Consider the following 27,964-nt stretch of genomic DNA (forward strand, 5'->3'; position numbering starts at 1 on the left):
TGGGCGAGGCGGGGCTGCAGGCGGCCGCTGTCATGGCGGAGCTGAGTGAGGCGCTGCTGTCGGTGCTGCCGGCCATCCGCGTGCCCAAGGCCGGCGACCGCGTGCACAAGGACGAGTGCGCCTTCTCCTTCGACACTCCGGTGAGCGCAGCTGGGAGGGGCCGGGGCCGGGGTCGCTGGCCGCGAGGGGAGGGCAGGGTTGGGCAGGGCCAGGCCGGGGGCTCCGTTTGGCTCCCCGCGCCGCAGGCCGCGCCCCCACGATCCTTGCCCGACGCGCGGGGCAGCCGCGGCGGGGGAGGGGCGCGGCCCTGCTGACTCACGGCCGGGCCGGGCCGGGCCGGGCCGGGGCGAGCGGGCGGGGCTGGCGCGGCGGGGAGGGGCCGGGCCCGCGGCCGCGGGGCCTGGGTAGCGGGCGGCGGGCGTGAGCAGCGTCCCGGAGCCAGGCCTGGGCCACGCCCCCGCGGGCCTGGCTCTGCTCCTGGCCCTGCCCTTTGTGCCCCTTCGCTTTGAGTCGCGCGTGTCCCCCGGGCAGCCTGTGCTGCCAGCGCCTCAGGGTCTCCGCCTCTCCCCCATCTGCCTTGAGACCTGCTGCTGGTGCTGCGACCGACCGTGGGCTGGGACCCCCCGTCCTGGCTTAGGTTTCAAATAGCGCTTGGCTGTGTCAGGAGCTGCACTCTCCAGCTCTCAGGAAAGCCCGGTCATGCCCCATCCAGTTGCCTACTTCAAGTGGGAGCATCCTTGGCTAACCTGTCCCAGCCAAGCTTGTGTCCCACCTGCTCTTGAAAGCTCCCTGGGGCGTGCAGGCAGGGATGGAAAAAAACAACTTTGCAGCCATTTCTCTTGGTTTTGAATGGACCGTGTAGTGGCATGATGCTTGTTTCCTTGTCTCATGCAGCTGGCTTAATTTTGAGTGATTGAAAAATGCAGCTTGTTCACTTCCTGACTTGCTGGATTTTCTCTCTCTCTTTCTTTGCCTGGCTTTATTCTGCTTTCCGTTTTCTCTTCTTATTATAGACCTCCTGTGTAGCACCTTCGTTGTCTGTCTTTTTCCTGTTAGCCAGCCAGAGAGAGAGAGCGAGCCAAGCTGCAATTTGCAAGGAAATTGTAGAGAAATAGCTAGTTCTCTTTCCTCTCCCAATCCCTGTGTCTGGATGCTGCTTTGGATGGGGTGTCCTTTTCTCCTGCTCTTTCTGTGCTTTCTGGTTGTTTGGGACAGTCTCTGTATTTGGGTCTTCTTTTTCTGTTGGTGCTTGGAGCTTTCCCACCCCTGGAGAGTGAAACTGACCTGATTTCCTCTCCACACCAGACCTGCCCCAAAGCTTTTAAGGGACCATAACACTAACAGAGCTCTGCTTGCCTTGATTCTTCTCAGTTTTGGCAAACTCTGAGCAGCATCACTGATACCAGGGTCCTTTCTCTGCAAATACAGCGATATTGGTTAGGATTGGGTCATATTTTGAATGGTTTTCTTTGTCGCTGTAATTGCCTAGATGTTTTTAAAACAGTGTGAAAAATCCTTGGATCTGGCTTAATTCAGTTTTGTTTCCACCCAAGATGAATGGGGAAGGGGCTTTTCAAACCATTCATTTTGATGAGGTCACGTGTCCTACTGGCAACTAGGTTGTGACTCGGTTCTTTTCCAACTAGCTACTGAATGGCTGATCCTTGAGACTGACTTTCAGTCAGTACTGAATGAGCTTGGAACTAGGGGTGCACCAATAGAGATTTTTTTTGGCCGATACTGATGGCCAATTATTAACCAGCCATATCGGTTGATACCGATCTGATAGCTGATATGCAGTCCAGCAGCTTAGAGAGCAGTGTCCGGCCGGTAAATCTGTGGTGGGGGAAGGTAGGGACATGAGGGGCAGCGATTGAGGCCACTGTGGTGAGGGAGGGAGTGGGGCTGGGGCAGGCGCTGCTGGGGCAGGCGTTGCCAAAGCAGGGCATGGGATGCAGCCACCGTGCGCACCCCCGGGGGAGGCATGGGTGGCATGTGCCCCCTGGATTTGTGCTTGGGGCAAGGGCAGGCTGCCCACTGCAGGTTTGGGGCCAGGGGCTGGGCCAAGCTCTTCCCAGGAGGGAAGGAGGCTGTGCTCGGGGTTATGCTTGGGGTGGGTGGACGATGGCACTGGGAGGGGGCTATGGGGTGAGCTGTAGCCCCCTCTCCCGGTGCTGCCCTTACCTGCCCCGAGCACAGCCCTGGCCCACCCCCCTGCTGGGAAGAGGTTGGTGCAGACTCTGGCCCCAAGCCCTCAGTGGGCAGCTTGCCTTTGCCTCGTGCACAAATCTGGAGGGGGAGGGAGGGCACGTGCCCCCAGAGGTGCGTGCAGTGGCAGCAGCTGTTTTCCACCCCCCAGCCCCACAGACGAGCTGCCCACTGCTCAGTCCCACACCCTGCCCCACCCTGATTGGGCAGCGCCTACCCCTGCTGCAGCCCCACTCCATCCCGCATTGTGGGGGCCTTGATCTGCCCCCCCCCCCCAAAACGCCCCTTCCCTTCCTCACGCGCCTTTGCCCCCCACAGACTTACCGCCTGGATGCTGCTCTCCAAGCTGCCAGGCTGCACTCCTGGCCACGTGCATGCTGCAGCTGCATTCATGCACGCGGCATTTGTCGATGACCTTATCAGCTATGCTGGCCAAAAAAAGCCGATTGCTGATCACGTCAATTTTCCTTTTATCAGTGCCGATCTGATATGGACTGATATATTTGTGCACCTTTACTTGGAACCAGTGTTCCCAGAGGTTTAAGTCCTTGTATCCTATTCTCCTGAATGGCCTGCTTTGCCCATAACTTTTTATTTAGTTAATTTTTTAAAAAACTTATATCTCATGCTATCCAAAAAGCTCCACGCTGCTTACAGTAAACAAAGAGCTCTCAGGCAAGATGCCCCAAATTACACCCTGAGACCCAAGAATTCCAGCCCCCACTGCTACTGATAACCATCGCCTCCCTGCCCTGACCCCCACACAAGCAAACCCCCCTGCTAATCCCTCCTACAGGAGAGTTGTGTGTTTCATCTGGGGTGGGGAAGAGGGCTGCTGACAGCTGCAGCTCTTCCATAGAAGATGGGGTATAGGTTTGGAGGGGGATAGTTCTCTTCAGGTTGACTTTTTTTTTTTTCTTCCCCCTCAATTGCTCTCTTTCCCTCTCCCCCAGGAGTCTGACGGGGGTCTGTATATTTGCATGAACACGTTCCTCGGCTTTGGGAAGCAATACGTGGAGAAACACTATCAGAAGACGGGCCAGCGAGTATATCTGCACCTCAAAAGAACACGCAAACTGGTAAGAAGGGAACAGTGGGTACTAAAAAACACGTCCCCCAACCTGCTCTGAGGCTGAAAGGAGAGAGCCATCTCTGCATTCATTCACACCTGGGTTCCCCATCCCCCACATCGTAAACATAACCTGTTGTTTCTCCTCATGGGACCCTAATCCTACATTTCTGTTTCATCTGAGTCATTATATTGGCAGCCTGCACTCTTTTTCTGTTGTCACTCTTCCTGCAGTCTCTAGTCCAGTTCCACAGTGGCTTAGCTCCTGGGCTTTGGGCTTCTCTTGGAGTGCTTGGTCATTTAACTTTGTTTCCTTCTTTCTCATTTTTGAAACAGAAAGAAGAAGATGCCAACTCTACTGCTGGTGACCCTCCAAGGAAAAAGCCCACCCGTCTGGCTATTGGTAAGAAAACAGCTCTTTGTACCATAGTACTAGATCAGGCTAATTCCACTGCTGTACTAGGTCAGTCTTCTGGAGCTGTCTAGCCAAGTACCTTCTGTTGCCTTTCCTGTTACCTCTGTTGGTTCAAGTCAGTCATGTCCTTCAATGTTGTGCCCATCTGTCTGGGAGTAACCAGGAAGGACAGCTGTTTCAAATTCTACTCCTTCTCTCTATTCAGATTTGCATAAGTTCTCTGTTGACAGGTAGATTTTTGCATTCTCTGTAAAATCCACAAATGTACATCAGCTTTATTGGTCGTATAACCTCCCTGGAGTTTGGAACAGTGTGGGAAGAAACTGAGGTTGTTTCATAAAAGGGTTTCCAAGAGAGTCACCAATAAAAATACATTTTTAAACTTCTGGAAAAAAAGATTAACTGTGTTTATTGCAGATGGGGAACAATGATAGTCAAGCTCCACATTGAATTTTTCTGGCTAAAATGTTCTTTACGAGTTGAGGAGCCTGGGACTTGGAAAAAGTCTAAATGCTGAAACTTATAAAAATGAGCTGCGTTTGAATGACAGAACTGTGTATTGCTATGTTTGCATTTGCTATGGAACAGCTAGACATTTATGCACAGTGTGGAAAGAACTTTGCATATAGTACTCCTACCAAGACAACAGTCAAAATGCTGCTTGTTTAAAATGGGATTGAAACAGAGCCTCTTGCACCACAGTGCAGACATGTGATGCTGAAGTTACTCCTTGGTCTTATAACATTGACCACTCACTGAGTGAAATGCATAACAGTACTGAACTTATTTTCCTTGTCCCTTAAGCATTCCTTTTTATGTAGTGGAAGGTAGGACCTGAGTAAAGGTATATTTATGTCAGGAGTGATTTCTTTGGGTGAGAGGATGGCTCTTAGAGGTGTTAGGCAGTCAGGCTGTTTTCAGCTGGTGGTCTTTTCTGGAGCCACTGCTAGGAGCAACTTCTTGAGAGTCAAAGCAAGTCTTTGTAGACAACATTAGTTTTTGACGTTCCAACCGCACAGAATGAACCATTTTGTTGAGAGAAGAGTCCAACAGGCCTGGTTCATCTGCTTTTTCCTTAATAAAGGAAATTAATTTACAAAAAATTGTCAGGGAGTTAGGGTGATTGGGCAACGGGGGGGGTGAAATGTCTTCTTCTCCCTGTGCCCATTTAAAATATGAGACCTCAAACACAAGAGAACCAAGAAATGCCAAAGTAATGTGACATTTCTTTCACAACACACTCTTACTGACTTAACAACCCTTCAGAAGCAGAGTTATGTGGAACTCACAGAATTGGGTCGTGTGTTCTTCCCATAGCAGACATCACCAGTTTGTATTCAGCCTATGCTGCTGCAAAGTTATTCACAAAGCCCTCATGTCTACTGACATTTCAAGAGGCAGAGAGAAGTTTGTGCAAGAAGTCATTCAAGCTGCATTTCTTGTTTTGGCTAAGTAGCTTGACCTTTTTCTTCCAACGACAATATTCTAGTGGGTACTGTCCTCTCTGGCTTTCTAGTGTTTGAGGCTCTGGCATCTCCCTTTCTGGAAAAGAAAGGAAACGGAGGCAAAGTGTTTTGGAAGGGATGGTGCAGTGACTGAGATGCCGTCTCTTACATTTCAGAGGATTTCTTTCTGCATTCCCATCTACATCCAGTCATCTTCATGTGCAAGAGATGCTCCTTTGGGGTCCTGTTCTAGCTGTTAGCACTCTAGACCAGGGGTTGTCAACTGGGGGTACCCGGGAAGGCCCCAGGGGGTACGTGGCAGCACAGGGGTTGCTGACTGCCAGCTGGACGGAAAGCCAGCAGTGCGGAAAAGCAGGGGTAGCTGGGAAGCGGGGGGCAGGACCACTGCTGCCATCCCTCAGTCTGTGGCACTGCGCACCACTTACCTGTGCCCAAGTATCTCTGCTTGTTGGCACTGCCGGCTTTGTGTGCTGCCAGCTCTCAGCGCCTCCTCCTCGTGCAGTGGTGGTGCAGGGAGCTCGCATGTGGTGGCCGCTCCCACCGCCATCTATACATTCTGCGCTGCCAGGAGGGAGGGGTGTTGACAGCCAGCCGCACACAAAGCCGGTGGCACGGAGAAGCAGGGATACATGGGCACAGGAAAGTGGCACCCGGCGGTGGCAGAGAGCGATGGATGGCAGCGGCAGTCCCACCCCCACGTTGCCGATTCACAGGTACCCCCGCTTCTCCGTGCCACCGGCTTTGCATCTGGGTGGCCATCAGCAAACTGCCCCATGCTCCCCAGCTAGCCGGCGGCGAAGTGTATAGATGGCGGTGGCAGCCAAGTGCAAGCTCCCCACACTGCTGGATTTGTCTCCAGCTGTCTGTCAGCAGCCCCTCCTCTGCTCCCTGGCCAGCTGTCAGCGCTCCCCACCCTTGCTCTGTGTCCAGAAGGGGTACCCACCAGAAAGGGTACCCTACTTAAAAAAAGTTGAAAACCCCTGCTCTACACTCAAGAAGTTAATGTTAATCACAGTACTTACAGTGCCTTATGTTATATTTGTGTTGTCCAGCTTCTTTCTAAGTGGCTGGGGGCCAAAGGCCTCACATGCCATGTTAGTGGAGGCTGCATGCCCACAGGTTCCTCCAGGGCAAGCCACACTCCTAGCTACACACACCACCACCACCACATGCCTGCACAGTCCAAGACTTGCCTTCATCTCCCCTGCCTGTGCCATTATAGCTGTGCTATCATGCCCTGCCCCTGGGATAGGGGCAGGCAGCAAATGGTGGAGGAGGCAGTAGGGTGGGGATCACTGAGACTCCAGCTGCTATTGCAACCAGAGCTGTGAGGGGAGTGGTGGATGGGCAGGTGCCTGTGGGCTGCAACTTAACCCTTTCTAGGCTAGGTGCAGCCCATGAGTCACCAGATGGACAGTCCTGTTTTATACGGTATCCAAGGCTGCAGTCTTGCCCCATGTAACCTAGCTGAATGAGTTTCAGAAATATAGATGCTTCAATTTAGTGCTTGTTCTCTAACTTCCTCCTTTTATAGGTGTTGAAGGTGGCTTTGACATCCCAGAGGAGAAGTTTGAATATGATGAAGATGTAAAAATAGTAATTTTCCCAGAGCACCTGGATATCCCCCGAGATGGCCTAGAAGGACTACCTGACATGGTCAGAGACAGGGTATGGTTTGTTTTAGTTTTTTTCCTCTTGCCCCCTTTTCTTTCTGCAGGAAACACATTACTCTGTGGATAAACCCTACAATTTTGTAAATGAAGTCCAGTAAAGTTGTAATAGAGGCTCAACACTGGAGTAGGTAAGAGAATGAGCAGGCTGGAATAAACTCTTTTCTTTTTCCGGATTCATACAGAGCCTTATATAGTCAGGTCAATGACTGGGGTCCTTAGGTGGCAGTAATGCAAATAACAAGGAGAACCATGTGGCGAACCTATATCTGGCATAGTTAGAGTATTGGGGGATGAGAGCTTACAGCTCCCCTTTACTCCTTTTTCCCCAATTCCAGATCGCAAGTGCTGTTGAAGCTATCCTGACAGCAGATTCCGCCTCACGGAAGCAGGAGGTGCAGGCTTGGGATGGGGAGGTCCGTCGCATCTCTAAACATGCTTTCTCCTTGCACCAGCTACAGAATGACATCCGCATTCCTCCATGGTGAGTCTAGCCTGAAGTTGTGTTGTATCACTGCATATCCTACACAGTCTGCGCAACATACCATCCTTTCCTAGCGTGGCAGTGGTAGAGTTCCTCTATCAGTGAATGGGATTTCTTTTGTAGGGCCTCCTCCCATGCCCCTTCCTGATTTGGAATGTGACTTGTGGATCAAGCTATTAAGTTCTTAAACTTCGAGGGAAGGGGGTTAACTTCAATTGAGTGCTGCCATAAAAAGTTGCCAACCTCCTGGAGTAGCAGAGGAATGGGATCCCAGCAGCATTTCTTTGTGGCATTGTGATTGGGCAGTAGGGGAGAGAGCCTGGGGAATAGGGAGTTAAAGGTATCTAATAGCTCCCTTTCTTGCTTCCCCTGTTGGCAGCGGCTGGAAGTGCAGCAAGTGCGACATGCGTGAGAACTTGTGGCTTAACATGACTGATGGAGCCATCCTTTGTGGCCGGCGATACTTCGATGGCAGTGGTGGCAACAATCATGCAGTTGAGCATTACCGAGAGACTGGCTACCCACTGGCTGTGAAACTGGGAACCATCACCCCTGATGGTGCTGGTAAGAAGCTAGTCTTGTGTTAAAAACTAGGCACTGTTCTTCCCTGAGAAAGCAAGTGGGGGAGGGTCTTGGGTGTTACACTATTATTCTTAATGCTGTAACCAAGGTATACAATGAACAGTTAACAACACCACCTCATGGGCTTTCCCTAGTCTGAGCCACTTCTGGAGGGTTTGAGGAACAAACTGCTCCTGCCCCCCTTGGAATCTGAGGGGCATTGGATTGGCTGTCTGGATTTTTTTCCTCTTCGGTTTAGAATTTGATATTCATTGCTTCAAAGGAATTTTGTCAGAGACCTAGAACAGGTCAGTGGGGGCTTTGTACCTTGCTCCAGTGCCCTCCTTCTTTGCCCTGGAGAATTTTCTTTACTTACGAGTCCATGATGCTGCTGTCCTGAGGAAGAAAGAATAGGAACCTCACTGCTTGATAATTTGTTTATCAAACCTTTAAGCTCTGAGTATTGTTGCCCCCACCACACAGTAGCCTGCAGCTGGAGGGAAGTGGTTTTTAGACCTAGACAAGAGTAAGCCTTTTCCCTCCCCACCTACGTGTTCCTCACAGATGTCTACTCCTATGATGAGGATGACATGGTGCTGGATCCCAACCTGGCAGAGCACCTGGCTCACTTTGGGATTGACATGCTCAAGATGCAGAAGGTGAGGAGGTGGTCCCCAGATGATGTATTTTGAGATGCCTTAGCTGAACCCAAGCCTCTTGCATCCCTCACCCTGGTCAGGATGACAGTCCAGTTGCTGTGCAGTGTAGCTATCATTGGCTAGTCAGCCCCTGCCCTCCCATTAGGCTGAAGGCAGCCATGTATTCCTCTCATGTATCCCTATGTCCTCCATGTACTGCACTGGCTACTGCAATAGCAGCAGTGTGGGGCTGCTGCTATGACCCCTGGGGCTTCTATTTCAATAATGAGAGCAGTGGTTCTTCTCAGCTTTTCGCTTTGTGCAGTGGTTCCCACAGTTAGGTACCAGACTACGGGGGAATGATTCCCTAGCTTTTTTTCCTTGGCTTTAACTCGCCCCATTTCTCTTAATTACTTTCTCCTACTCTACTGAGCGAGATCCTCTCTCCTCAAGGTGTGTGTCCTTGTGACATTTGCAGCCTTTACAATCTTTTTCTAGAACTTGACTGTTCTGGCTCCTGAAATATGTCTGTGAGTTCTTCCTCTTCCATCTCGTCTGTCCACAGACAGACAAGACAATGACAGAACTGGAAATTGACATGAACCAGCGCATTGGGGAGTGGGAACTGATCCAGGAGTCTGGAGTGCAGCTCAAACCTCTCTATGGCCCTGGTTACACTGGCATCCGCAACCTGGGCAACAGTTGCTACCTCAATTCTGTGATGCAGGTGCTGTTCAGTATCTCTGACTTCCAGAGAAAGTAAGTGAGCTGAGGCCTATTCTCTCTCATTTCTGACAGCTGCAAGGCAGGCATGGGTAGGGGGAGATCAAGACTCAGTGGCCCAATTGTCCAAACTCTGCTGTGGGGGTGGGTAAGCCTGGCCTCCTTGAGGCATAATGGGTTCAGCAGCATGAAATCTGCTACTGCTGGGGTCTTCTGCATGGTTGGGAACATAGACCCTGGACCTTCATTGTGCTGGATGCATCCACATGTCCCCTCTGCCTCTGGTTGGTATTGCAGGTATGTGGACAAGCTGGAGAAGATATTCCAAAATGCACCAGCAGATCCCACGCAGGACTTCAGCACCCAAGTGTATGTAGAGCACTGAAGAGAGGAGGGAGAGGCTGGGGGTAAACCTGGGTTTCCTAGGACTACTCTTTCATGTAGGCTTAGATGGTACCATGTTGCAAGTAGATCCTACTAATGAACTGGCTAGTCCTTCGATCACTGAAGTTCCAAGAGCTGAGATTTGACTGGAATGCTGGGTGTGATACCCCAAAGAGAAAAGAACATGTTCCCAAGGGTAACATAAGGCCTGTGTGTCCCCTCCCTTCACCCCCCAAGCAATAATTGGCAGAGTACAGTACCATGTGCTGCCACTGGGGGACTCCTGGCGACTGTATTCTACCTGGCTGTCAGCAGATGGCTTTGGGCTCTGCAGAGTTGGTTTCTGGCAGCAAAACAGAGTAGAGAGGTTTAGGTGGGGCTAGTCTGACACAGGCAATTTAAAAAGCTCTTTGCTTTTGCTTCCTGTGACATGCTGTGCAGTAGGACAGGGAGGAAGTACAGAACAGGGAGTACAGGATTTTCTGGGAGAGCTTCATACTGCATGTACATATTTTCTGCTATATCTGCTCTTTCAACCCTAGCAGAAAAAAAACAAACAAAGTACTCTTGAGCCTGATGGTTGTTGAGAAGGGGAAGAGTTTGGAAGATGATGAGTAGAAACTAATTCAGAGCTGAGGGGGAACTCTGAGTCGTAGGGAGCTGCTCAGTCTCTGGATTGTAGGTACCTTGTCAGTTCTGGGTAGTTGGTGTTTGGGTTGAGGAGGCCTGGGGAACTTCTAGGCATGTGGGAGAGTGGGCTGGGTTATGAAGGGAAGCTTTTGTGCAGGGGAGTGGGAGAGAGTTGCTAAGGGGCAGGGTTTGGATGGATTGGGATGCATGGGTAGCTAGGAACAGGGGGAGAGGTTGGTAACATTTCCCAGTCTCTCACTTTGGGAAATATGATTAGAGTGCTAGTGAGGGAGGGGTGAAGCCTGCTCCCATTGGTGCCAGTGCTGACTCAGGCTAATTCCACTGAGCCTGCCCTGGTAACCTTTGCAGTCCCAATTAATATGTGGCTTTTTTCCTGGCTGCTGTGAGATGTAGCTGTCACTGCTGTATCCCAGCCCAGCAATGGCTGCTTTTCATCAGGAGGCAAGAGTGTCCCTTTAATGTTCTTACCCACTGCTCAAGGAATAGTTAAGGCTTTTGGAGGTATTGCTCAAGTCTTAGTATAGCAATGTAAGATGGGACAGAGAAATAATGGCTGTGGGAGCAGAACTCTGCAAGGTTATCTCAGGCAAGTCCATCTAAGTGTTGAGGTTAGGGTGAACTGAACTAATTCCAGACATGAGAAGCTAGGGAGGGATAGGGGGAGAGGCAGAGTGGAGCAGTGAGCAGCTCAACACTAACAGGAATTGGTGTGTCATTCCAGAGCCAAACTGGGACATGGACTGCTTTCAGGAGAGTATTCAAAACCAGCCTCTGCAGATGGGGAACAACCAGACCAGAAGGTGAAGACTAGGACCTCAGTGTCCTCATGGGAGAGGGGATTGTAGAATCATAGAAAAGTAGAGCTGGAGGTCCCTAGTCCAACCTCTTTCGCTACATTTCAGATGCACTAAAGTGTTTGGATGGAGGGGGAAGGGGAAAATCTCTTACAGAGGCTCCATAGGCTCAGCCAGGCCACAGGCTCCTAATAAACTATGTGGCAAGGACTGGACAGGAACACACTCCGGGGACATACACTTGGAAGGCTATGATCACCCCTCTCTCTCTCTCTATCTCCTCCTTTCTTCCAGGGTGTGCAGAATGGCATAGCTCCGCGTATGTTTAAGTCTCTTGTTGGCAAAGGGCACCCAGAATTTTCCACTAATCGTCAGCAAGATGCCCAGGAATTCTTCTTGCACTTCATTAATATGGTGGAGGTAAAGATGAAGTCAAGTTCCCTCCAAATTCTTAGAAGGTGCAGCAATTGGGAAGGTGCCTTTCCCATTTTTGAGGTGCAGTGGGTGGGGCTGGTACTTTAAGCAGACAAGGAGCAACAAAGAGGAATTGTCCACACTGTTTTGAAGCACCAGGTGACACAGAACTAGCAGTTTGGGACACTGGTGGTTGCTCCTGGTGGAGATGGTGTTGTCAGTACCTCTGTGAGCCAGAGCCTTTTTATTTACGGTTGATTCCACAGCTGCAATGCACCTGCTTTTAGGCAGGACTTTAGGGCTGAGTGGAGGGTGAAAGCTGGAGAAGCAGCTCCTACAGTTACAGGAAACGGTGGGCAGCTGCTTCTGTAGATTTTTTTTTTTTTTTTTTTTTTTTTTTTTTATCCAGCCATCCTAATAGCATAGCCATCTCCATTTTTTCGCTTGCCAGAGGAACTGCCGCAGCTCGGAGAACCCCAACGAGGTCTTCCGTTTCCTAGTGGAGGAGAAGCTCAAGTGCCTCGCCACAGAGAAGGTGAAATACACTCAACGTGTAGACTACATTATGCAGCTGCCTGTGCCTATGGATGCTGCACTCAACAAAGGTCAGTAACGTGAGAGTGGTTGAAGTGGGGATATCAAGCCCTTTCCTTAATTTAGGGTGGGGAATCCCTAAAAGATCTGAACACCCTGCTGTCACGCAACTAAATCTTCCTGCTCACTCCATGGAACTGAGCTGGCCTTCCCCAGAGACATTTGCACTTCATCAGTATGGTGAAGTGGTGTCCATCACTGAAATTAGAACCAGGCCATTCCCCTGCTGTGACTCTAGCCTGTGAGACTCCGACAGAATGTCAGGGGTCTGTGAGCATGTGGAGCCTGTCTTTTACTGTGCTGTCTTCCATAGATGAGTTACTAGAATATGAAGAGAAGAAGCGCCAGGCAGAGGAAGAGAAGCAACCGTTGCCTGAGCTGGTCCGAGCCAAGGTGCCTTTCAGCTCCTGCTTAGAGGCCTATGGGGCTCCGGAGCAGGTGGATGACTTCTGGAGCACAGCTTTGCAGGCCAAGTCTGTGGCTCTCAAGTGAGTTTGGTTGGTGGGGAGCAGGGTGTAGGCTAAAGATGTGAGGTGTGTAACGGTGTAACCCTTATGCAATACCTGGTGCAGGACTTTTACCCAGGGTTCCTATGTACCAAGTTTCTGAGCTAGTAGGTCCCTAAAAGTTAGCCACGGTGAAGCCCTTTCAGCACTGCGGATGGCTCTTTAACTCCTTACCTTGGGCTGAGTCTTGCTGCACGTTCTCTTGAGGATTACAGTGGGCAAAGTTTAAGATAGTAGCGTGAAGCCTGTAGCACTGTGCTTCAGCATCTGTAGTATTATAATAGGAGGCCATAAATTTGGCTTTTGACACCCCATCTTCAAAATTCTACTGTCCTTAATTGAATTGTACTTTTAAAACGAATCTCTCCCAAAGCGTAAAAGAGTTATAAGCCTGGGCAGAGGGAACTGCAGTTGCATTTGTTTGTTTTTTCAGAATCTTGTATTATTAAGTATGTTGAAGTTGCAAGCTAACTTGAGAACATGAAGCAAATGTAACCAGTTTGACATACGCTATGGGGTGAAGCTATAAACAATAGGGATAAGAAACACAGTGGGAGTACAGAGAAGATCAGAATGAACACAGATTTACTGATTAAAATATCCCACTCAAGTAGTCAACCAGGCAACAATAAAAAGTATAAGTGCTTTTATACTTATGCCAGAAATATGAGCTCCAAGAAGGGGGAACTTGAATACTTAGCGGTAATTAACTGTATGGGCATAATAGGTATCTTGGAAACCTAGCAGAAAGAGGAAAATCAATGGGACACTGTACCAGGATCCAAATTATACAGGAATGATAGAATAGGTCATACTGATGTGGAAAGTGGCACTCTATCAAAGACTGCATTGAATCGTATAGAGTAGACATTTTTAACTAGTAAGATGGGTACCACAGTATTTCTGAGCATAAAAATTCCATGTTTCAGTAGAAAAAAGGTATAACTGGAGATACACTGTTGACCACCCCACCCCTGCTCCCCAGAGACCAGGAAGACAGCAGTGAGCTAGAAATTCTAAGGGAGTTGAGAGAGGCTATGAAAACAGAAAACACAATAATAATGGGTAATTTCAGGTACCCATGAAGACTGGGTCAGTTGAATCTCAGACTGGGATGCAGAGACCTGACATTATAAAAATTGCTTGCTGGAGCAATTAGTCCTGGAACCTACAAGAGGAAAGGCCATTCTTGACCTAGTCATAAGCAGGGATCCTGGTTTTCTCTGATTAAAAAAAAAAAAAAAATCCCCAATTTTTGGATTAAAAAAAGTAACCCAAAATCCACCTTTTTCTGGGATTAAAATGAAATGCCACTAATACATAGATCTAAAAATTGGGGGGGTTATCAGAGAAAACCAGGATCTTTGGTCATAAGTAATGCGTAGGATTTGGTGCAAGTGTTATTGAGCTGCTCTGCTATAGTGACCACAGTGTAGTAGGGTTTGACATCCATGTGGAAGGGAAGATGACAAAATATCACAGTAGTTTAACTTTAAAAGGGAAACTGGTGGAGCACCATTGGGGTGCTTGCCACTGTATGGTCTTGTACCAGGCTCTGGGAGAGGAGCCTGCAGCGGGGAATGGCAGAGAGAGACCATTCCCTGGGAAGGATTTTAAGGGGGGTGGTGTGTATGGTATACCTTTTGGGTGCTTGCCACTTCAAGGGCCTGAGCAGGTTGTGAGGCAGCCTGCAGGTAACTGCAGAGCCAAGCAGGTGGTCACATGACAGCCAGGAGGCTGCCTGATTGGGGCAGGGCTGCGCAGCCTCAGTATAAGAGCAGGGCCTGAGGAGCAGAGCTAGTAGTTGTTGCTGGGATGCTACTAGAGTGACATCTCCTGGACGGAGTATTGGTGCTCCCAGGAACATTCCAGAGGACAGGGTAGGAACTATGGGGAAGAAGGAGGTTCCTAGGGACCCAGTGGGGTCCCAAGCCCTGGGGAGATGGCTCAGCCTAGGGAAAGCGAGGCCAGCCTAGGAAGGGCTTGCAGCTTGTGAGCCTACTGAGGGGTTAGGCAAGCCCCTCAATATAGCTAGCGGTGAGGCCAGGGGCTCATGAGCTCAGCAGAGTAATAGGATGCCAGGCATAAGATCTCTGGGACTCTAGGCAAGCCCAGGAGAGTTGATGGATTTATGGTGGGGCCCAGAGCGGGGACCCCTGTTGAGTAGAGAGATGGGTCACTTGCTGCCAGACTAACTGTCTGAACCCTCGACTGGTCAGTGCAAGGGGGCCAGAACCAGAAGGCCTAAGGGCAATTGAACTGACTGCGAACAGCTTGCGAGGGCTGCGGAGAGCTACTGACATGCACACTGGCGGGGCCAGAGCCGAGAAGAGGCTGAAGGTTCCCTCTTTGGTGGGCAACATCACAGCCAAAAGAGGGTAGGGCTCAGCCAGCATGCAGGCTGCTATGAAGGGGGATGAAGCACAGCCTCTGAATGGGAGGCATCCTATAAGGGGTTGGAGTGAGTTGGGCCAGGGTGTTTGAGAGGAGGCTGTGTCAGAGTGCCCAGGAGCAAGCAGCTCAGGAGGAACATCAGAAAGCCTAGTGAGAGGAAGAAACACCAGGGCAAGTAGGCCTGCATTGGTTCTGGGGAATGACCTAAAACTACACCCTGCTGGGGAGGATGGTGTGGTGGGGCTCCTTGTGGCAGGGCAGTCCTCAGGAAATGCCTCCCTAGTGAAAGGCCAAATCCTAATAGGGGGTGGGGGGGAAAGAGCACAAACTCAGGCAAATTAAATGTAAAACTGAATTAAGAAAAGCTAAGAGAGAATTTAAAGAGAAACTGGCTAGAGACATAAAAGATAACAATAAACATTTCTTAGAATACAGTAGAAGCTGAAGACCTGCCAGGGAGTTGGGCCTTTGTATGATCAGGGTCTGAAAGGGGCCCAAAAGGATGACACGGCTGTTGCTGAGAAACTAAATGTATTCTTTGCATGTTAGGGAGATTCCCACACCAGGTCTACTCCTCTCAAGGGACAGGTTTGTGGAGCTAACTCAAACAGAGGTTTTGGTTGATAAGATCCTAGAGGAAATTGGTAAACTAAAAGCAGCAAATCACCAGGACCTGATGGCATTCACTGTAGGGTCCTGAAGGAGTCCAGAGCAGAAATTGCCAAATTCCTAACTGTAGCATGCAACCTACCACTAAAAACATCTTCACTACCAGAAAACGGGAGGTTTTCCAATGCTACTCCATTATTTAAAAAAAGGCTTAGGGGGCGGTCCAGTGAGCTACAGGCTAGTGCACTTCCATTCCTGGAAAACTGATAGAAACAATAATAAAAGAGTCAGTCATTCAAGATGTGAATGACTATGACTTGCTGGGGAGAAATCAGCGAGGTTCTGTCAAAGGGAAATCATACCTCACCAACCTACTAGAGTTCTTTGAGGGTGTCAATAAGCAGGTAGATCAAGGTGATCCAGTTGACTTGGTATATATGGACTTCCAAAAAGCTTTTTGACAAGAACCCTTATTAAAGGTTCTTAATTAAGTTAGGTAGTCATGAGATTACAGGGGTGGTCCACTCGTGGATCAGAAATTGCCTTAAGGATAAGAAAACAAAGAATAAGTATAAATGGCTAGTTTTCAGGATGGAAAGAAGTAAACAACTGGGTCACCCAGGGATCTGTGCTGGGACCGGTGCTATTTAACAAATTCATAAATGATATGGAAAAGGGGGTGAGCAGTGAGGTGGCCAGAATTGTGGATGACACAGATTTGTCAGTGGTAAAGACCAAGGTGAACTGTAAGGAACTACAGGAAGATCTAGTGCAATAGAGTAAATGGGCAACTAAATGGTGGATGTAATTCAACGTAGGTGTGTGTAAAGTGATTTCATAGACACTAGGGCTAGAAGGGACCTCGCAAGATCATTGGGTCCAGCCCCCTGCCCAAGGAGCAGGAAGTCAGCTAGGGTCAAAGGATCCCAGCAAGATAGGCATCAGAATGTTTCTTGAAGGTGTCCAGAGTAGGTGCTTGCACCACCTCTGCAGAGAGTCTATTCCAGGCCTTGGGGACTCAGACAGTAAAGAAGTTATTCCTTATGTCCAGCTTAAAACGGTCTTCCAGGAGTTTGTGACCATTGGACTTTATAGTTTCATAGCTGGTAGGGTCGGAAGGGATCTGAGCAGATCATCAAGTCTGACCCCCTGCCATGGGCAGGAAAGAATGCTGGGGTCAAATGACCCCGGCAAGGTGTCTATCTAGCCTCCTTTTGAAGACCCCCAGGGTAGGAGTGAGCACTACTTCTCTTGGAAGTTGGTTCCAGATCCTAGCCATCCTCACTGAAGTGTAGTGCCTCCTGATATCTAGCCTGAATCTACTCTCCGTCAACTTATGGCCGTTATTCCTTGTTACTCCCAGTAGTGCTCGGGGGAACAGGGACTCTCCCACTGCCTGCTGGTCTCCCTTGGCCAGTTTATAGATGGCCACCAGATCCCCTCTCAGCCTTCTCTTGTGGAGGCTGAACAGGTTCAGGTCTCATAGCCTCTCCTTGTAGGGCCTGCCCTGCTGCCCCCTGATCATGCAAGTGGCCCTCCTCTGGACTCTCTCGATGTTGTCCACATCCCTTTTGAAGTGTGGTGCCCAGAACTGGACGCAGTACTCCCAACTGCAGCCTGACCAATGTCATATAGACTTCGTCTTCCTTGGAGTGCCCTGGTAAACAGATATTCTCCCAGTTCCTGATGCACACCCCTTATGTACTTACCGGCTGCCACCAAGTCAACCCTGAGCCTGCGCTTCTCCAGGCTGAAGAGTCCCATGGCTCTTAGCCTCTCTTCATAAGGTCTGGTCTCTTGCCCTCTGATCATGCGTGTGGCTCTTCTCAGGACTCTTTCAAGCTTCTCTACATCCTTTCTGAATTGCAAAGCCCAGAAATGGATGCAGTACTCCAGCTGTGGACTCACCAAGGCCAAGTACAGTGGGAGGATGACTTTCTGGGTCTTGCTTAAGATGCATCGATAGATGCAAGCCACAGTTTTGGTTGCTTTGCTGGTTGCGGTATCGCATTGGTGGCTCATGTTCATCTTGTGGTCAATCATGACCCCAAGTCTCTTTCAGTCATGGTGCTGGTGAGTGTAGTACTGCTGAGCCTATAAGTGTGATGTGGGTTTTTTCTCCCAAGGTGGAACACTTTGCATTTCTCCATATTGAATGCCACCAGGTTTTCATCTGCCCAACTTGCGAGCCTGCCGAGGTCAATCTGGATCACCAGCCTATCCTCAAGTGTGGATGCTCTTCTCCATAGTTTGGTGTCATCAGCAAACTTAGCCAGTCTGCTTCTGACACCAGAGTCCAGATCATTTACAAATACATTAAAGAGTACAGGTCCGAGAACAGCCTTGGGGGACACCTCTGATCGCTATGTGCCATGTTAATTCAGTTCTGTCGACTACCACTCTGGTCTGACCTCAGAGCCAGTTCACCAGCCATCGGACTGTAGGGTTGTCGAGGCCACAGTTCCCCATGAGGACATTGTGGGACAAGTGATGCTCTTGAGCAAAAATAACCCAAACTATACGCTATGATGTGGTAACATCTAGGGGTGCACTGATAAAGATTTTCTTGTCTGTTACCAATAGCTGATTATTAACGGACCATATCAGCCAATGCCAATCCAGTAACCAATTTATTGCTGATTTATTGCTGATGCCTTGTATTTTAAAGTACTGACAGAAACCTTTTTGGCATGCTTCAGCAGCCTCCTGCATCACATGTATCAATCTCAGTGCTTAAAAATGGCAGTGGGGGTACTTTAACTAACGCTTGTTGAATGAGCTCTAGTTCAAAGGGGACAAGGGGGGTAGGGCTCCTAAGGGAAAGGAAGCAAAGTAGAGAGCCCCAAGCCCACAGCAGGCAACCCATATCCTCTCTCCCCCCCCACCACTCCCGCCCCCCCCCCCCCCCCACACACACACACACACACCCCTCCCTAAGGGGTGTGTGCAGTGGCGGAGAGCTGCCCCCATGCTCCCTGGACTGTGGCTCCATCCTGCTCCCTGCCTCGGCCCCGAGTCCCATGTACCACCCTGGCTGGGCAACACCCCCAGGCCCTGCCCCACTTCCTCCCTCACTGTGGGGGCCTCAATCTGGCACTGCCCCTCCCCCCCCCTTGCAATGTTAGGGATTATTAAGGGAATTGTGAACAAAACAGAAAGTTCACTGTGCCCCTTTATAAAAACGTGGTGCATCTGCACCTTGAATACTGTGCCCAGTTTTGGTCCCCACACCTCAAAAAGGATGCAGAAGAACTAGAATATGCTGGAAAAGCCATTTGCATGGAAGACTTCATAGTTTATGCCTGGGATCACAAAGATGTCTGCATCACCCAAGCTGTGTTAGGAGGTGACTATTGCTGGACTGATCACAGACTCATCTGCTCAGTTATATTATTCAAACTGGCTCCTAAATGAAAGCTGCCGTAGAAGCAATGCCCACAAGACAATCAGTATCAAAGTACTCAAGGACCCAATCAAATGAGACCTTTACCATCAGTGCTTCAATGGAAAACTGGCAAATTTCAATCAACAATGGGAGAATGTCAGCAGCACTTGGGTGCCTTCAAGTGTACTGGCATCAGCACCTGTGAAGAGATGTTTGGTTTCTCTACCAAGAAACATCAAGACTGGTTTGATGGGAATGGCCAAGAGATGCAAAAGTTGATCAATTGCAAATGCAAGGCCTTTTGTGCTTGCCAGAAATATATCAATTACAAGCAAACAAAATTGAGTCATCAGCAAGCCAAGGCGGGGGTCCAAAAGAACACCCGCGATATGGAGAACGTGGTGGGAAGACAAGGCAAAGGAGATTTAGCATCTCATTGACATCCACAATATGCATGGTTTTTTCAGTGCCACCAAAGCTGTCTAGAGTCAGAGTACTCGGGTACTACCCCCCTTGAGCCCTAAGGATGGAGGAAACCTAATCAAGGAAAAACGAGCCATCCATGCCTTTTGGAAAGAGCATTTCAAAAAGTTTTTCAACTGAGACTATTGTTGGCGAGGGTGTTCTCAACTCCATCCCATAACGCCTAGTCAAAAATGATCTTGGAATCCTTCCAACCCTTGATGAGGTGAGGAAAGCCATCAAGCAGATGAAGAATGACAAGGCATCTGAAGCGGGTGGAATCCCCACTGGAATCTTCAAGCAGGAGGGGGAGAAGCTCACATTACAGCCCTCTGCCCTCATTTTAAGGATTTGGAATGAGGAGGAAATCCCAGATGACTTCAGGGACACCATGACCGTGAGGATCTTTAAAAAAGGAGACTAGTCTGACTGTGGAACAGCAGGATCACATTGCTGTCCACCACAGGAAAGATCATTGCAAGAACCCTCCTGAGCAGTCTCCTTCCACTCACTGAAGAGCTCCTCCTGGAATCTGAGTGTGGGTTTAAGGCATCAAGAGGCACAACTGACATGATCTTCACTGCTTGCCAACTGCAGGAAAAATGCCAGGAACAAAATAAACCTCTCTACATGGCTTTCTTTGACCTCACAAAAGCCTTCAACTCTGTCAGCTGAAAAGCACTGTGGAGCATTCTTTAGAAGTATGGATGCCCTCCAAAATTTGTCACCATTCTTTGCCTGCTTCATGACTGTGCCAGCAGTGGTTCTCAATAATGGGTCTGTTACAGATCCCTTTGAGGTTAAGACAGGAGTTAAGCAAGGCTGCATCATCACTCCAACGCTCTTGTTGATGGCCCTTACCACAGTGCTACATCTGACCATTAACAAGCTGACCATGAATATCTGACCATTAACCAGTTTGAGTGGAGCTAAACTACCAAATGGGATGGCTAATTTCAGCTGACCACCCCACCCTCAGTCATCAAGCTCCAGTATGCTGACTATTCTGTAGCATGTGCTTACTCAGAAGCAGACCTCCAGGCAATCACTGATGACTTTTCCGAGGCATACAGGGAAATGGGACTGATGTTTAACATTCAGAAGACTAAGGTCCTCCATCAACAAGCTCTTAATGAGTAGTCCCCAGCTCCAGTAACTTGAATTTGCGGTGAGACTCTGGAGAAAAATTGAGGTTTTTTGTGCCTTGGAAGCCATCTCTCGCAGAAGGCTGGCATCAGTGAAGAAATCAAACATCATCTCAGATGTGCAAGTGCAGCCTTCAGACACCTGAGAAAATGGGTGTCTGAAGATGGTGGATCCAAAACCAAGCTCATGGTTTATCGAGTAGTCATGAATCCCCACCTTTACTGTATGGAGCTGAGAGATGGACAGCATACAGGTGACACCTTAAGTTGCTGGAGAAGTACCATCAATGCTGCCTGTGGAAGTTCCTTCGAATCCAGTGGGTAGACAGATGTACCAATATTAGCATCCTCTTGCAAGCAAATATCATAAACTCACCTGCTGAGGCAATGATCCAACACTAACTTTGCTGGGTCAGCCATGTCATCAGGATGTCTGACTCCGGAAGCAAGTAGCACTTCAAGGATGTCTTCAAATGCTGCAGCAGAGCCTGCCTGCTGCGGGCTTGGTGGGGGTGGAAGGATGGCTCTCCTCTGCTGTGTGCACTCCTGGGGGGCAAGAGGACCCATCCCCCAGATCTGTGCACAGGGCAGGAGCTCCACGCTACTGTCCCCTGCCTGTGCGGGTGCAGTGGGGGTGGTGGCGTGGAGTTGCATGCAGGGGCCTGGGCACTGTGGAGCTCAAAGTGGCAGGTAACTTTCTTGTGCAGCTCTGCTGTACCCTGGAACACCAGATCATGCACACTGGGCGCAGAGGCCGCAGGGCAGCAGGGCGAGAGCCCGAGCCTGAAGCAGGCAGCGCACAGCCCCCACCCTGTGCACAGATCTGGGGGGCACAGGTCCCCACTGTCCCCTAGATGGGCCACCCGTGGCCTGTCCCACTCCCTGCTGGGGCCCTGTGGCCACACATTGCAGCCCTAAGTCCCAAGCTCCAGGCACTGCTCGGCTGGGCAGCAGCCCCTGCCCTGCCCAACTCCCTCGTTCCCTATGGGGGCCTCAATTTCCCCCCTTCCTCCCCACTTGCCTGTGGGAGCTATTCTCCAGGCTGTGTGGGGCCATGTGCATTTAGATGCTTCGTCCCTGCAGGCTGGAACTCTTGCCAGCCTGCAGAGGCTCATAGCAAAACTGCAAAATTCATGGGTTTCTCTGGTAAAATGTGAAATCCTCATTTACCTCCAGTAAAAAGTAAAATCCGTGGTTTACTCCCATTTTTCTATGGGAAACAGAAAACCCGGATCCCTGATGATGAGAAGAACTTGAGAAGATACAGAGAGAGACAACAAGGCAAATTAGTGGTATAGAAGAGCTTCCATATGAGAAGAGACTGAAGAAGCTAGGCCTATTTAGTTTAGAAAAGAGGATTGAGGGAGGACATGATAAATATTTACAAAATACTATGTTGTAAAAAAATAATTGGAGATTTATTTACCATCTCACAATACAAAAACTAGGGGTCATAGAAGGAAACAAAAGCAACCTTTTTTTTTCCACGCAGCATGCCATTAAAGACTGGAACTCTTTGCTGCAGGATGTTGTGGAAGCAGACAGTTTAGCCAGGTTCAAAAAGGGATTGAACAAATTCTTGGAGGAAAGGTGCATTAGTAGCTATTGAGCACAAGTATTAGGGGTACAGTGTCTGAATTGGAACTCCCTAGACCTTAAATGCATGCTGGAGCCTGCAAGCGGGAGAGGAACGGGGGGAAAAACCCTGCTCATATCCTGTTCTCTCTCCCTTTCAGTATCCACCTTCTGCCACTATCTTGCCCAGTATCCCATGTCACATAGACCTATGGTTTCATACAGTAAATGGCAATTCCTATGTTCAGTGTATCAGTATCTGCTTGTGTTGGCAGAGTCTGAACCCAGAGCTCTGATGTAGGAGCCATCTGGTATTCAGTGGATGCTAACTCAGATACCAGTGAAGATGCTTTTTAAATGTCAGCTTTAACTGTTTCACTGTAAAAACATGTATCATAATGAACTAAGAACTAGCATAAGAAAGATCTGTGTAATCTGAATGGAGGATCTGTTTAGTGCCACTGACATTCCTTCTCCAAACAAGGAGTCAGGTGCAAAGAACCCTCTAGTAATCTAGTTAGAACGCTAATTCAATAAGTCAGAAACAAAGGTTATGAAAAACAGCATAGCCTCAGGTGAGTCCACTGTTCTAGAAGGAGTAGCCATGAGTACTGCTGAGAAGGTAATTATTGAGGCAGCACACTTCATAAATCTGGCATCTGCCCCTGTGGTATAGCAGCTAGAGTGGGTCAAGAAAGTGCTGTTTTTTGGAAGATCTTGCCATTATGGAATGAACTAAGCCCATGGAAGGGATGTTGTTAGGGAAACATGTATTTTCCTGTAGCAATAACTGCTTTGAAGAAATAAAGCTAGTAATGCTTCTTTCAGCTAACATTCTACTTTAGTTTTGAATAATGGTTATATTCAAATATTTCCTAACATCCTGTGGTGAATAAACATTCCTTTAAAATAAACGTGGAAGGATGCATTTTAAATTATCGCTCAGTTCAGATTCTATAAATTGGGGCCTGACACATGACATGGTTGAAAGGAATCTGTATTATTCTTCTAAAGAGTGTCTCCATCCTAAGAGTTTTGGAAATGCTGTAGCAAGTTCTCGTTCAAAGTGTTACCTCCTGAGAGTGTTCCTGTGTGCAGTGCCTAGAGCTCAACATAGTGGCATCTCCTTAATGTTACACAGATTACAGTGGATGTGCATGTTGTGCCTCAGTTTCTTCTCGAACCAGCCAGTCTCCCCTTACCCTCAACCCCACTTAACAGAATGAAGGGGAACATGTCCAGAGATATCTCTGTCTTTCAGGACAACACGGTTTGCCTCCTTCCCAGACTACTTGGTGATCCAAATCAAGAAATTCACTTTTGGCCTGGATTGGGTGCCCAAAAAGCTTGGTAAGAAGTATGAGGTGATGTGAAAGCCAAGTCCTCCATCCTCATTTTTACCCCAGTAGGATGCTATATTGGGGTCAGTACCGGGGGGGGGGGGGTGTCGCTGTAACAAAATGCCTTAGTGCAGGTATGGTCAAGTATTTGGGCTGCAGGGCCACTCTAACAAGTTTTCATAAGCTGTTGAGGGCCCCATAGATGCACAAGCTCCCTGGAGCTCTCCTTGCACCCCCTCCCCTGCCCTGAGTCCTCAGTACACAGCTGGGCCAGGCTTAGCTGGTGCCACTGTGTACTAGTGTACTGCTTTGGGCCACCTGGGTGCAGGTAGAGCAGCTGGTGCAGCTCCTACTTGACCCAACCATATGCTAGGGGCTCAGGGTTGGGCAGGAACCGCACTAACTGCACCCATGTGGCATGACCCAAAGCAGCATGTAGGAACACAGCACAGCACCGTGTTAGTAGTGCCCACACCCCTACCAGGTCCCAGCCCAGCAGAGCCCAGATGACCTGCAGCTCCTGGTCCTCTTCCCTCTGCACCCCCTCCCCTGACTGCGAGGAACCTTACCTGAGATTCAGTTTGCCAGGGGCTGGCCCGTTTGGTCTGCAAACAACCACAGGGTTGGAGCTGTACAGAAGTCTGGACAGGATCTCATCACCCCCTACCTTGGAGTATACCCTGTGGGCCGGGAAGTGGGGCAGGCAGCTGAGGAGAGTGGCTGCCTGGCCACTGGAACTGGAGCTGCTGCTGCTGTAGCTACCTATGGTATGGGGAAGGGAAAAGGATGAGAGGTGCTGAAAGCCAGGGCAGCTGCAGGCCAGATACAGTTCTCCTTCAGAGGAGCAACTGCAGGCCAAAGAGAATCAATTGGTGGGCAGGATCCAGCCCGCAGACCGTATTTTGCCCACCCTTGCCTTAGTGAATTCCCTACTCCAGGTAACTCGTGAACTTTTGTGAATCTCATTGTGTTTTGTTTGAACTCATCAGACAGGGTCTAATCCAGGATCTCTCTTACAGATGTCTCCATTGAAATGCCAGAGGAGCTGGACATCTCTGCGCTGCGGGGGACGGGTCTACAGGATGGTGAAGAGGAGATGCCGGATATAGCACCCCCACTGGTGACACCAGATGAGCCCAAAGGTAGCCTGGGGTTCTATGGCAACGAGGACGACGACTCCTTCTGCTCCCCTCACTTCTCCTCTCCGACATGTTAGTGACTCTTCTTTCCTCCTAATGCTTGATTCGCTCCCTCGCTCTCCTTGTGTCTTATTTCCCATGCTAGCAATTTCCTCCTTCTGCTCAGTTTCTGTCTTCCTGTCCCTCTGCCACCTGGCTGCTAGCTGTCACCTTGCATGCTCGTTAGGCAAGGATATTGGCAACTCCAACAGTCTTTTCTGCACCGAGCTTATGGAGGGTTGGGCCAAGGAGGAGAGAGATTTGGGACATGCCCAGTGCCTTTCCAGATGTCGGGACTCGCACAAAGGAGAGGGGGTTTGTTGCGTTAATGGTGGAGCTTGGGTAGGAGGAGCCAGGGCTCAGTGGGCAGCACCTGGCTGGGGCACTGCGCCCCTCCATGCCCTGCAGATGCCTTGTGAATGGAGGCTTGTGTGCTGTAGAGGAAAAAACACTTTTCCCCAGAGCTCTGTAGAAGGTGAGAAAAGGTTAATGTGGGAAGTTGCCATGGTCAGGCAGGAGATATGGACAATATTGTGTGTGTGCCCTGCTTGTTCTCTCCCACATGAAGGGGTGGGGGTCAGTAGGAGAGCTCTGATCTTTTTGTTTCTTCACAGCCCCCATGTTGGATGAGTCAGTAATTATCCAGCTAGTAGAGATGGGCTTTCCCATGGATGCCTGCCGCAAAGCTGTTTACTACACAGGGAACAGTGGGGTTGAAGCTGCCATGAACTGGGTCATGTCACACATGGATGATCCAGGTATGAGAACATATGATCACAATGAAGCCTTCACCCCTGGGTCAATGTGGTGCACATTACAGCCTCTCCCAGCAGTAGCTTAGGCCTTAAAATACAAGTCACTCAAGTTTTATGCTCTGTTTCTTGCTTCAGATTTTGCCAACCCTCTGGTTCTTCCTGGATCCAGTGGACCAGGTTCCACCATCACCTGTCCAGACCCCCCTTCAGAAGACAGCATGGCCACCATTGTCTCCATGGGCTTCTCCCGGGACCAGGCTATGAAAGCACTTAGAGCCACGGTGAGGGGCAAGGATGTGATCATAGTGGGACAGTCCCTCTGAATTGCTACATCCTAGTCTTTTGTGGCTGTGAGTGGGATAGTATGCTTGAAGGAGGAGGGACTCGGAAAGGTGAGGGGTTCTAGATGTCTCAGTCTCTCCCTGTTTGCTGCAGAATAACAGTCTGGAGCGTGCTGTGGACTGGATCTTCAGTCACATTGATGACCTGGATGCAGAGGCTGCCATGGATATCTCAGAAGGGCGTTCAGCAGCTGAGTCAATCTCCGAATCGGTTCCTGTGGGCCCCAAAGTGCGTGATGGACCTGGAAGTGAGTCCCAGATGCAAGGACATGGCTGTTTCCTTCCTTGGCTCTGTGGGGAGAGTTCCCTTGCTTAGAAGCTGGAATTTGGTGTTTGGTCTCTGACCATGGGGTTTAACTCTCCTTCCTCTCAGCTCTTCTCTAACCCTCAGGCTTTACTCTGCCTGGGGTTGTAGCACTTAAGAGTCTATCTGGCTGTTGAGTGAGGCAGCAGGGTGGAAAGAGCGGGTCTGTGCCCAATGGGACATGGGGCCTATTTCCCATAGTCTGGGAATCATCAGAAGGAAGAGTGAAAGGCAAAGGAATGTGGTATCTAGTGAAAAGGAGGTGAGGAGGGTTCTGTTTCCTTCCCTCAGTTCTCCTCTTAATTGCCTTGGAGGCTGCTGTTCTTCAGTCACCATCAGAACTTGAGTTCTAGTAGCTAAATCTTAGAGGGATTAATGCCCAGGCTACTAAACTGTTACTTTCTGTGCTGGGTGGAGAATCCAAGTCATTATAGCACATGTGTGAGCCAGGTCTACTTTATGGGTTTCCTCTCCTCTACCTGCCACACACATTGGGTACAAGGAGAAGGCAGGCAGGGGATTTTGCAGGAGTTCTTCTCTCCCCCCTCCCCCCAGTCTTTGAGGTCATCTAGTTCTACATCAGTCCCATCCTCAGCTATGATGCATTCTGGCTTCCAAGTATTCCTCAGTGTCAAGGATGCTTAATGGTCTCTCCAAGGAGTCTTGGGACAAAAGCTCTTCTCTAGAGATGGCTGCATGATAGTCTTGGGGTATGTAATCCCTCTCTCCTTTCTCTGTCAAATCACCTTTTTCCCCTTTACTTCCTCAGAGTATCAGCTATTTGCCTTCGTCAGCCACATGGGCACTTCCACCATGTGTGGCCACTATGTCTGTCACATAAAGAAAGATGGCAGGTAAGAGCAGCCTTGAGGAGGCAAGAGAGTTGTAAAAGAACCAGATTTATGTGTTGGTAGCCTAGTCTTCCAGAGAGGAAGTGGCTTTTGTCACCAGAGAAGGACAGGAAAGGGACAGGGCCATCATATTGCCTAGGAAATGGGAATGGGACACTGGAACCTGGGATGGACAGGCTCACATAACTTGTCTTCCTTAAGTTCTCCTTCTATTTATGTTTCTAGGTGGGTGATTTTCAATGACCAGAAAGTGTGCGCCTCTGAGAAACCCCCCAAGGATCTTGGGTACATCTACTTCTACCAGAGGATCCCCAGCTAGGACACTCTCCTGCAGCGTGGGGAGGGGGAGCAAACTGACAGCACGAGCAGGGGGAGATGGTCAGGATAAGTACAGAGAATCAGGGCACATTCATCCTCTCCCCCTCCACCTCTGTGTCTCCATTTATGCCACTGCTGCAAAACTGGGGCCTGGATTCCATGACCTAATAAATGGGGGTGGGGGGGGAGCTGGGGCCCCTATGGACATAAGTGGACAGGGGTGTGGGAATGGATTTAAATTTCTATATAGAGTGTCTCTTCATTGCCCCTCCACCACCTCAAGACACACGTAGCCCCTAGTGCTTTGCTGCTTGGTGTAATGATGCCACCCCCTTTCTGTCTGGAAGGGGAGGGGGGCTTGTGTGTATGTGTGGCTTTGTGTATCCTGGGTGGACTTCTTTTTCTCTCTCCACCTTCCTAGAAGAGGAAGCTGTGCAGGAAATAAGGTGGGCCATAAGTAGCATTCTTCTTGTGTGCCCTTAAATGCCAAAATACACAAAGGATAAAATAAAGGTCTAAATACCCCCTTGCTTTAGTGCCTCTCATGCATTGTATTGATGGGCTTTATTAGCTGAGGGTCTCTGAGCTCTCTCCTCACCAAAACTCAAAGCTCGGTGTATAATGTTCACTCTACCAATGGCAGTTCTCCTGTACCCCAGTTTATACGTCTTGGTCTAATACAGTCTAGGTATAAAACTTCAAAATAAAACTGATGTGATTCCTTCAGCCC

At 49.5% G+C, this 27,964-nt stretch overlaps 1 protein-coding gene across 2 annotated transcripts; it reads left to right on the forward strand.

Moving 5' to 3' along the window:
- Positions 1-3: 3 nt before the first annotated feature.
- On the forward strand, positions 4-27,764 carry USP5 (ubiquitin specific peptidase 5). Of its 2 annotated transcripts, none has more exons than XM_006273391.3 (20): positions 4-140; positions 3,162-3,287; positions 3,614-3,680; positions 6,693-6,826; positions 7,167-7,312; positions 7,692-7,876; positions 8,438-8,532; positions 9,077-9,270; positions 9,532-9,603; positions 10,991-11,069; positions 11,358-11,483; positions 11,929-12,082; positions 12,385-12,559; positions 23,409-23,497; positions 24,507-24,698; positions 25,280-25,423; positions 25,556-25,701; positions 25,856-26,009; positions 26,835-26,919; positions 27,142-27,764. In XM_006273391.3, the coding sequence occupies exons 1-20, from the start codon at positions 33-35 to the stop codon at positions 27,233-27,235; spliced, it is 2,565 nt and encodes an 854-aa protein (XP_006273453.1). In that variant the 5' UTR covers positions 4-32; the 3' UTR covers positions 27,236-27,764. The 2 variants fall into 2 exon arrangements, with proteins under 2 accessions (XP_006273453.1, XP_006273454.1); XM_006273392.3 differs by having other exon boundaries at positions 5-140; positions 24,507-24,629.
- The last annotated feature ends 200 nt before the right edge of the window (positions 27,765-27,964 follow it).

The sequence above is a fragment of the Alligator mississippiensis genome, chromosome 1 (genome assembly GCF_030867095.1).
Source record: "Alligator mississippiensis isolate rAllMis1 chromosome 1, rAllMis1, whole genome shotgun sequence".
NCBI lineage: Eukaryota > Metazoa > Chordata > Crocodylia > Alligatoridae > Alligator > Alligator mississippiensis.